This window comes from Mustela nigripes, chromosome 6 (assembly GCF_022355385.1).
Source record: "Mustela nigripes isolate SB6536 chromosome 6, MUSNIG.SB6536, whole genome shotgun sequence".
NCBI lineage: Eukaryota > Metazoa > Chordata > Mammalia > Carnivora > Mustelidae > Mustela > Mustela nigripes.
In genome coordinates, this window is record NC_081562.1 from 53,604,813 (window position 1) to 53,616,049 (window position 11,237).

Genomic DNA, 11,237 nt, shown 5'->3' on the forward strand with positions numbered 1-11,237 from the left:
TTTAAAGAAACAAACTTACACAAATCAATAGCCATAAAGAAATGAATTCCTGCCTGACATAGCTTGGAAGTATATCCTTCCCCAGTTGAGCTGTCTGATGAGAACACAACCCAATAGCCATCTTTATGGCAGCCTGTGAGATCCTATACAGAGGACCCAACTAAACTGTTTTTATATTTCTGATCCACAGACACTGTGAGATAAACAAAAATGTGTGTTTTTTTACATTATTACTCAGATAATTTGTGGTAATGTGTTAGATGGCATATAAAACTAACAATTTTGTTATAAACTTAAACCTTCTGTTTTGTTGAATTTCATATCTACCCCTGATGGTCAACACCTCTGAAGTGCTTACACTGAAATTTTGATTCATAAGCTAGAGGGACTTCCTAGTGGAGAAGTTGCAAGATGGAACTGATCTCTTCTGCTTTATTATCTATTTTTGAAGCCATGGATATGGCCTAACTTATTGCTCAACACTCCAAAACTCATGCTTGATGACTCACAGTGAGGGTAGTCCTGACCTCTTTTTCACTGAGGCACAGAAATAAAAGAAATTCTTAGTTGGTCACCTGATATAGACAAGGTCAAAAGGAGAATAATCAAAGGGGCCAGAAATTAGTAATTTTTTAGCTTTACTTGTTAGAACTTTTGTCTAACAATTTCCTGAGACATAGGTGAAAAGGTCTGTGTACATGCACCATCCATTGGTTCCACTCCAAGTCCTTAACAACCTGGGTATAAGGTAATGATTCACTAACTTAATGGAAGTACAACAAGATTGTGTAGGATTGAAATGAGGTCATTTCCCTCTCCCTCAGCTACTTGCCCTTCCAGTGCCTACACTCTTCAGTCTTCCCACAGGGACCTTTCCTCTGTCATCATTCCTGACATGGAGGCTTTGGCAGGGACTGAACTCAGTATTAAAATTGACACAAGTCATGATCACTTGCATTAGGATAAATAGGAAGTTCTATTCCTTCAAGGAATAATTCAGTGAGAACAACAACAACAAAATGGCAGTAATAATTCTAAGAAAGAAAAGTAACAAGGAGGTCATTAACAGAATCCCATTTTGTTCAAACCTGTTAGAAAGCTAGAGGGCAAAACGATTATGGCAATCACATGCCGGAAAGTGTAACAGGTAAAAATCATGTTAATTGGCAAACCTGTTCATGCCGGTTCGGTTGATATGATTGGGAGAAGATATGACCAGAACAGCAAGGGGAAATACTTAAGAACTGGAATACCAGGAAAGTTAAAACATGGTCATGGTTATAATACACTAAGAGCACTTCAATTATTCAGCATATTGAAGGTGAAGGTCATTGGCAAAACTGAATGGAAATCAAGATAATGCTGGCTAACGCTTATAAAAACACTTGTTGCATCAGGACAATTGTACGTATTTCACACACATTAATTTACTTAGTCTCTATAAGTCTATGAAGTAACATTATTATTACTACCCCATTTTGAAAGAATGAAACTGACCCAACAGAGATAAGATAACTTGCTCAAGACTGCACAGCGAATAAGTGACAGAGCAAAAATAAATAAATAAATAAAAATAAGTGACAAAGCAAGTATTTAATCCCAGATAAGCTAGCTGGATTCTTAGCCACGATGCTTTCCTGTCACTCTGAGAAGAGAAAGAGCAGGGAGAGATTAGTGATGCTACCATGGACAGGCCAATCTAAGTAGAAAGATTCTAATCAAAATGACTTCATATCTCTGATAGTATTTTTTCTTTGAAACAACTCCTAGGGCAGGTCAAGGGAGCATTCCCCTCCTGTTTCATAAATGGGACAATGAAGGCTTGGAGAAACCACAGAGAATTTAGTGGAGGGCCAGGATTTTCCTGCCCTGCTTGTCCTAAGAAATACCTCCCACCTTGTCAAGTTTTCTGCTGAAATTTGGAAAGTACTCTTCATCCTATCTCTGTCTTATTTACATTAAAAAGAAAAATAGTGTAGTGCTCATTTAATTTTGGAACTTAATGATGTCCAATCATCAGTATCATATCGGGCTTTTCTGTCACTATTTGACTCCCTTAGCTAAGAGGAAAAAACCATTATATTTGCCATGCTGATATCATATTTTAATGCTGTGTGAGGACTCTTTGAATCAGTCACACACAACAGCTGTCTTCAACAACTCAGTAAAATTAGAATTTCAGAATTATATATGATCTGAAAGGTGGTTTTATTCAGTTCTTCTGAGATAGATCAATCTTTGTAAACTGATATCTAATATTCCTATGAAATACTTTGGATTTAAAAATATTTTTTAAATACTTTGCATTAAGCAGAAACCTACTGACTTATGTATAAATCATTTATACATTATTCACTCATTCCTGTAGGATGTGTCTTTACAAATATTCTCTTTCTATGTGTGCTTATTTTTACTCTGACCTTAGATTTTATTTGAGAGAGAAATCTAGAGACCCATAGATCTTGGAACCTAGTTTATTCGTTATTTTTTGGAACCCAGTTTTAAAAAATATGTGTGTCTGTCTGACTAATGTGTTTCAAAGGAAACTAAAGTCAGGGTAGAGGGGACCTGCTTTCCTCAAAGATGGGAGTGCTTTCCAGTCCATTTGTCAACCTCAGGGCTACTGCAATGGTTAAAATAAATGACCCAGAACCAGGAGAGTTGATTATCAACATAGCGAAGGGGAGGATTTCAAAGGAGGAGGGCAACCAAGAGAGGAGGGCTAATCACATGGAGAGGGGAGGGAATGGAGATTGGCAGTTACTCAACGGTCCTCCGTGAACTGCCGCAGCGAAGGACCAAAAGTTTTACTCCTTTTTTTGATGGAGACAAGAGAGCTTGTTCCGTCACCAGCTATTTCCCTTTGAGCTTCCTCAAGTCAAGTTTCTCACCACTGCCTATAAAAATACCTAATTCTGAGGACTTATGTGTCCTCCCTGAATGTTTTCCTTTTGGGGACAGTTGGGAGAAAGTAAAAGACAAATAGAAAGAATTACTAGTAGAAGGCAGAGAGAAGTCAATGTGGAGACCGTAACAGCAGAATAGACGTAGAGAAAGAAGCCAGGATGAGAAAGCCAGGGGAGAGAAAGACCACAGAAAATAAAAGCCCAAAGGAGTAAGAGGCGAGAGAGAGCAAAAGATTTATTGCTGAGAAAAGTTTGTCTGCTTAAGCCCTCCAGGTCAAGAAGACAGACCGACAACAGAGCATGGCAAGGAGGCAACAGACGTCGACACTCTGCACCTGATCCTGGAGAAGACGTTCGGCCCCATGGGAGTGCGAGCCCAGGCCGTGATAGCCTCTGCCCTGGTGTACTGCATCCAGGTGAGTTGAGAAAATGCAAAAATAAAACTTTTGTTTGTTTCTCAGACAAATCAGCTCTCAGAAGAACCATGGGGGAAATGAGTGGGGGGAAGGACATAGAGTGAACCAAAGAGGTAGTGGGGAAAAGAATGACTAGCATGTTTCCTTAGTGTGATAAGGATTCATGGCCCCAGTGTGGCTGATGGCATCGGTGAAATGGAGGAACAGAAATTAGGGTAAACATAGATACATGCAGGATAGCTATGGGAATTTAGAAGTGCCACCTATCTATATTTCTCTCTTTTATAGGGATTTTATTCATTTATTTGACAGAGAGAGAGAGAGAGATCATAAGTAGGCAGAGAGGCAGGCAGAGGCGGAGGGGGAAGCAGGTCCCTTGCTGAGCAGACAGCCTGATGCTGATCCCAGCACCCTGGGATCATGACCTGAGCAAAGGCAGAGAGGCCCAACCCACTGAGCCACCCAGGCACCCCCATTTCTCTCTTTTAGCATCTTACCATTCATCCCTCAAGATCCCAAATAAATGATCAAAATGAACACATAATTCCCCTAAACAGAGTTTCCACATCAGCCCTGATACAATTCTAGAAACTTACATGCTTCCAGATCATGTAACTCTTAAAAAATACTTCTGACCTTTTATTTCTCCCCACCAAAAATCAGAAGGCCCTAGGTAACTCATGAAAAAGGTCAGTAGGGTGAGGATTCTGGACAATTGTCAAGGGAAAGTTTATACAGTGATGAACACTAGTAAATAGGAAAAGTGGGGACACCTGGGAGGCTCAGTCAGTTAAGCATCTAACTCTTGATCTCAGCTCAGGTCTTGATCTCAGGGCTGTGAGTTCAAGCCCAGAGTGTTGAGCTCCACGCTGAGTGTGGAGCCTACTTTAAAAGAAAGAGAGAGAGAGGAAGAGTAAATGAAGCACTGGCTTGTATCAAGTTCCTGTACATCTCCTAGAGGAGAATGGACCGACTGTTTTGCTTTCTACATCCCAGTTAAATTATTGTCTGTAAATCCATTTCTTCTTGTATTTTCCTTTTGCTTCCTCTTCTTTTCCTTGCCCTGAACTTTCTTTCTTTTTAATTTTCTTTTTTTAATTTTTTGGCAATAGTCACAAAAAGAAGTATTTTCTCTGTTTAGCACTTTAAGCTTCTCTTAACTTTAGTCAAAAAAGAGAAACAAAAAACCAGAGGTGGGTTAGAGGAAGCACACACTTAGTCATCCTTAGTGGCCAACCGTTTTAAATTAGAAGAAAAAAAAAAGGAGCTTCTCAAATGCTGTCTGCAGAGAACAGCTCTTAAGTCCTTTTACAAATCCTTTTCACCTGGTATGTCTTGAGTTTGTATGTCCCCTCTTCCTCAATAAGTACAAATATCTGTCCCTTGTTGTTGATTTCCTGAGAATACTAAGTCATTCGATTTACTGGAAGAGAGATGCAGTTTCTAAACAAAAGTTCCTCTATGTGAGGGAAAAAGTCAACTGAAATACAAGGTAAAAGAAGGAGAAGAAGCTTTCATCATCAGTAGCAGGAGGGGTTTGATAGCAATATCAAGGTGTTGTCAGAGCAGATTTAGCCCTTGTTGTACTAACTCATTCAGCGCACATATATGATAGAGTTGGATTTGAATTCTGGCTACATCAATAGGAGCTTGCGGTTGCTCATGTTAGCTTAAACCCCTTTGCCTCTGTCATGTAATCTTTCAAAATAAGGTTAAATATACTCACCTATATGATTATTGTGATGAAATGTTATGACATACTGAAACTTCTTAGTAGCCTGACTGGCATAAAGTGGGAATTCAATAAATAAAATTGTTCCCCTCCTTTTTCTCCTTCTTTTTTGGGGGGCAGGGGTGGGTTATTGATGAACTAAGGGAATAGAAAAGAGGAGTGGGGTAGAATTCAATTTGTAACTGGGAAAGATTAAGAAGGTGATAACAATATCCTGAGGGATAGATCAGGACATTTTTAGGACAAATTGATTTAAATGTTGCCTCTGCCTCTCATTCACAAAAGTTGTAATGCTTACCCACCGAAACAAACAAACAAATGGAAACCCCCGACAGATTAAATATTTGCTCTTCTAGTTTCTCCCACTTCAGTTATAATAATCCACAGGCATGGGAGCTATGAAAAGAAATAGGGCTGACCCTATGACCTTGTCCTCATGTTTTCCCGGCTCTCACCAAGTAAACTAACATAGCAGAGTCACGGGGAAGCGATGGCAGGCTGCTGAGCCGAACCGATGAGACATTTCCCTGTCTGAGACTATTTCCCTTCCTGCAGCTTCCCCCGGCAAGATGTGAGGAGAACTGCGTGAATCCTGAACAGTAAGTATCTGAGACCAAACTGGGAAGAAGGAGAAACAGACAAAAACATTAGTACCCAAAACAGGAGGTCAAGAGGTCATTAAATATCTCTGCCTTCCCTTTATCTTTACTTAAATGGACATCAACCCACCAGTCTGGTAGACGGATCATGCAAAAATAAAGACATGCCCTTGTGTCATCCTAAGTACTTAAAATAACATCACTGAAAGCATTTTTTCCAAAGCCTATCTTTCCATTAAAACAACAGAATTAATCTCAATTCATACAGCCACAGAAATTTGCGAATGGCTTTCCTTCCCATGCTTCTCAGTGACTCATCAGGACCCACTGGATTTAAAATCTCATCCCCGGCAGATATGTTGGGGTATTCCAAAGTAACCTCACCATCTGAACTATGATGAGCATTTTCTGTATTTTAGGGTGTGTCAATACTTCCTGCAGACTTCATACAGCTATCATGTTGAGGTTGTAATCCCTTAATCTAAACCTATCACTATTAGGTCTTACACAGATACAGAGGACATAAAAGGGGAAAAGATTCATTCCACTTGGAGGTAAATTATTAAGAAAGCAGGGGCAGTTGGAACAAAACACTTGCCCAGCCTGAAGGAAAACAAATATTTAGCCATGGGAAGGGTTTCTCAACAGCCAAGACTGTTAAACCCAGGGGAAATGGTGGTGACCTGGGTTGCTTATCACACCGTCTGAGGTTTTAGACACCTACCACTTGGGAAGAATCATTTTTAACAGACTCAGAATCATAACTCTAGGACTAGAAGAGGCTTTAAATAAATGGAGAATGCAAGAAGCCTACAGGAGACATTGTTAATCGAAAAACAAACTGTATGTTCTACAACTGTGCAACCAAAGAGAGGATGTAAAAGAGAATTTCAATAGATGTCAACAGTTCAATACATCAGAAACTAGTATTAAGTTTGTTCATCTTCAAAGATAAATATTTCCTTCCTCTCCCCTTCCCACTCCTGAGCTTAGCCCATACTCCTTCTTCCATGCAATCCATAAAATTGAGTCGTCTCTATAGAGAAAATTCAGTTAGTTAACTTTTAACATGGTGACACTGGTTTCTACATTTTTCCTCCTTCCTATTTGGCTTAAGTGGGTGTGCATATCAGTTTTGATAATGGAAGTGAAAGTTTAGGGGTTTTTTCATGGTGAGAATTTTTATGGTATACTGGGGAGCCTTTTTGCAGCAATTTGCAAGACACAAATTATAAACTTCATTGTATTGCTTTCATGCTTATAACTGAAATTTTCTTTATGTTTAAATTTTATTGATCTCAAATATAAAAACAAACCTTAACTTTCATACCCATTTTCAAACTTTGTAATTTTACATTCCAAATTCTTTCCTGGTAATTGTCATCATAACTGTTTATAGTAGTCATGGTTATATTTTCTACTAGCACCATTTTCATCATCACTAGTCTATCTTAAAATGATTTACAAAATATTTACACAATGCCATCTATAGTATTAAACACTTAAGGCATCTCATTTTGCAATAGATTCTGCTGGTTCTATTGAAGTTAGTATAACTTGTTGTATGTTAACTAATGGGAATTAAAATGCAAACTTAAAAATATATATATAAGTTTTAATGCTATTATTATAACAAGGTAGCATACTATATTGTAACTCATATTCCAGATTATGGAACTACAATAGGCACCGACTATGTTTTTATTGCAAAAAAAAACTTTATTCTTTCTCCATAGTTGCATGACCACAGATTGGGTACATCTCTGGTATATATGGTAAGTTTCAGCTTTCATACCCAGAAAGACATTTCAAAGGAACTTTATTTTTCTCAGGGGCATTCATTTTTACTTTTTTAGCTTTTAAATATATTGACATCAGAAGAAAAAAAAAAAAAAAAACACATCAGGCTGGTAAGAAGCCAGCCTTCTTACCTAGCATCTCATGGAGTCAAATTTCTTTACCTCATTTTTAACTGTGTGATAATATGCCAGGATTTCCTATTTCAATACCATCTCCCCAGCCAACCTCAAAAAGTTATTATGTATGTTCTCAGTTCTAGAAATGTCTATAGAAAGGAGAATATAGAGTAGAAAGCAGATCCTCCAAACCATATTAGATCTCTTATTGTTTTAATGAACTGATTAAGTCTTACTGACAAAATAAGTATGCCTGTGAAGTGAAAGTGTTGGAATTAAAATCTTATGATTACTGTGTAAAATGGTCAAACAAAGTCAAAATGTAGACACTGAAGACCAGTTAGGGCCAGGACTGGGAAACACACCAGATCACCGAGCTTTCATGGGGAGGTCGGGGGGTCTTCCTGCAGGCTCCTGGTGGTCATTGGGGCACTGCTTCTCCTGTGCGGCCTGACTTCCGCGTGCTTCCGCTGCTGTCTGAGCCACCAGCAAAATGGGGAAGATGAGGGCCGGCCTCCCTATGAAGTGACAGTTATAGCTTTCGACCATGACAGCACTCTCCAGAGCACAATCACTTGTGAGTACTCTGACTTGATAACCTGAGGGGGGTTTGGAAGGATGATCAAGGAGGTGCATGTTTGGCAGTGGATTAAGTGTCTGCCTTCCACTCAGGTCATGACCCTGGAGTCCTGGGATGGAGTCCCTGGTCAGGCTCCCTGCTCAGCGGGGAACCTGCTTCTTCCTCTCCCTCTGCCTGTGCTCTTTCTTGCTGTCTCTCTCTCTGTCAAATAAATAAATAAAGTTTTTTTAAAAAGGGTATGATTTGGGGGCACTTGGGTGGCTCAGCTAAGAGTCAGACACTTGATCTCATCCCAGGACTGTGAGTTCAAGCTCCTTACCGGGCCCCATGCTGGGTGAGGAGCCTACTTAAAAAAAAAAAAAAAGAAGAAGAAGAAGAAGACAAATAAAAAGAATGATCAGGACGATGAAACAATATAGAAACATGGATTGAATTGCATTAAAGATTCTAGAACTCAGGGTTATTTTCATTTCCAGAAGCCTGATGGTATGGTGACCTGGACTCTCACTGATGCTGTGTTCTCAAATATTGGTCTAATGATAGAGTGAAGAAAAAAGTAGAATGCTGAAGAAAATATTGGAAATGTCTCACAGGAAGAATTACCCAGTTCATAAAGTTATTTTGATAAAACTATTTTAAGCTCTGAGTGTATCCCTTTTTCAAAAATGTCTTGGATTTTGTGAGAACCTGTATTTTTTTAAAGATTTTATTTATTTATTTGACAGAGATAGACATAACGAGAGAGGAACACAAGCAGGGGGAAGGGGAGAGGGGGAAGCAGGCTCCCCACTGAGCAAGGAGCCCGATGCAGGGATTGATCCAGTACCCTGGGATCATGACCTGAGCTGAAGGCTGACGCTTAACCGACTGGCCCCCCAAGGCGCCCCAAGAACCTGTATTTTTTATTACCTATATATTATTTTTTATCTTTGAAGACATTAATCATGTGTACTTTCCATTCTTTGTTCTGTAGTGGATCTGTTGATACATTTAAATGTTAGCTTAACATCACCTTGATGATTATAAAACACCTTCCTTTATGTCCTTCTGTTCTCTTCTTCATACTATATTCTTTCCTGAAATGGGAGAAGAGAGACCAGTCAGAACAGCAGTGGCACAACATTGTGAAATTTCTTTTGAAAAGAGGAGACATTGCTGTCCACCTTTCCTGCTTCACTTACTGCCCTTTGGGAAAAAATAAATAAGACAGAAATAAATATTTCTAAGGAGTCTGCGTTATCAGTGGGTTGGCATAAAGGGCCCCGATTCTGTAAAAGGGAAGGACAAGGTTGTGAGATATGGGGTCACAATTTAGATTAGCTGAGGACCCCAAAGAAGACAGGATCTCTCAGCAGAGTGAAGCTGGTTTCCAAACAAGCTTCACAGCATTTTCATAACATTTGTGGCCAAGAGTGACAATGGTTTGGACACTCGCTAAAAATGAAGGGGAATTAAGTGTGTTGTAAGTCCCTGATTTTTGAGGATGTCACAGTTACTCTAGCTCTATTCCTTCTTTCCTCCCTAGCCCTGCAGTCAATATTTGGCCCTGCAGCTCGAAGAATCCTGGCTGTGGCTCACTCGCACAGCCCCCTCAGCCAATTGCCCTCCTCTTTGGACACCCTCCCAGGGTACGAAGAAGCTCTCCACATGAGTCGCTTCACCGTGGCCAGGTGTGGACAGAAAGCACCTGACCTCCCCCCCGTGCCAGAGGAGAAGCAGCTGCCTCCAATGGATGAGTTTCCTAGGGTAGAACACCCTTCAAACTGATGGCAACTCTGGTTTTATAAATGGGGTGGGGGGTTCTCTGCCTTTGCTACAGACAGACAAATTTAACTTTTTTTTCCCCCTAACTTTTGGAAGATTTAGGATGACAACTAAACATTATTCAGTGAAAAGGATGGGTTCCAACTCTTCATTTCCAGCCACATCTATTTTCTAAGATGGAATTGCTCTAATTGGAAACTCTTATTCTTTATTCAGTGGCCAAAGTTTGCAACTAAGCTCTAGCAATGCTGATTACTACTGAACCAAGAAAGCATCAAAAGTATCTTGAATTCCTTTAGCAGTTGAGTTCCTTCACCCATAGGATACTGCAAGTGTTTTTTCCTCCTACCACCTTAGCACAATAATAGATCGTAATACACAATAGTGTAGGCACAGCCACAGACAGGAATGCACCAAAGTCATGAATTCTTCCTCTTGAGAAAACATTCCCTTTTATGCTGAGTGACAATGATACTCTTGGACATTATACAATACCTTTGTGGACATCCATGATCCATCCTTACAGATATGGGCTAAGAGAACACAGTATAGTATCAAAGAGCCAAATAATCAAGGTCTTTCTTTCACTCTGGTCCTACCCACTAGCAGTGTGAGAAACCACATAGGGGGCAGTGAGAGTTTCTATTCATTTTTCAGTTCCTCTGCCTAGACAACACATGTGTGTGCACGCGCGCACACACACACTGCATACGCAGTCTTTTCCTAAGTCTGAAAGAATGGCATTGTTTTGCTTTGCTCTTTAGTGACACTTTAGAGCAGGGTGGCCTTCACTGCCACCTAGTGGAAACATGGTAGAAATGGCTGTCCGTGCTGCTCTCCAGTCCCTAGAGCAACTGAGTTCTGGGAACTCAGCCTGGATGGGATCCTTCCCGGCCAGGACACATTCCTGCTGTGTAGTGCTAAGCATGTAGTGCTAAGCTGTGCACCCCATGTAATACTGGACATACGAGGATTTAATGTATTTTACTGGACAATTGAGGAAGTGATGTGTTGGGGAAAAATGACTTGCCAGTGACCTTAGATAAATCACTTATAATCTCTAAAGCAGTTTTCCCACCTGTAAAACAGGATTGTTGTGCAAATCAAGTGAACTAAATATAAATGACAAGATTTGTAAAGTATTATGCACACGTATTTGGTACTCTTACTATTGACATCGAATTTTCCCCTTTCTGCTAAGATTCTACTGAGTTTAGGCCTTATTTTTCCTTTCGCCAGTTAGCCTGTTATGTTATCATTAAGTCGCACCGAAAGTCACATTATTTCATCAATAAAGATTTGTCGATAGAGGTTAACAACTGAA

General features: G+C 39.8%; 1 protein-coding gene across 2 annotated transcripts; it reads left to right on the forward strand.

Moving 5' to 3' along the window:
• The first annotated feature begins 2,719 nt into the window (after positions 1–2,719).
• Positions 2,720–11,237, forward strand: TMEM52B (transmembrane protein 52B). 2 transcript variants are annotated; one of them, XM_059402601.1, is made up of 5 exons: positions 2,724–3,322; positions 5,610–5,653; positions 7,390–7,428; positions 7,980–8,146; positions 9,675–11,237. In XM_059402601.1, exons 1-5 carry the CDS (start codon positions 3,269–3,271, stop codon positions 9,914–9,916), a joined length of 546 nt encoding a protein of 181 aa, XP_059258584.1. In that variant the 5' UTR covers positions 2,724–3,268; the 3' UTR covers positions 9,917–11,237. The 2 variants fall into 2 exon arrangements, with proteins under 2 accessions (XP_059258585.1, XP_059258584.1); XM_059402602.1 differs by lacking the exon at positions 7,390–7,428 and having other exon boundaries at positions 2,720–3,322.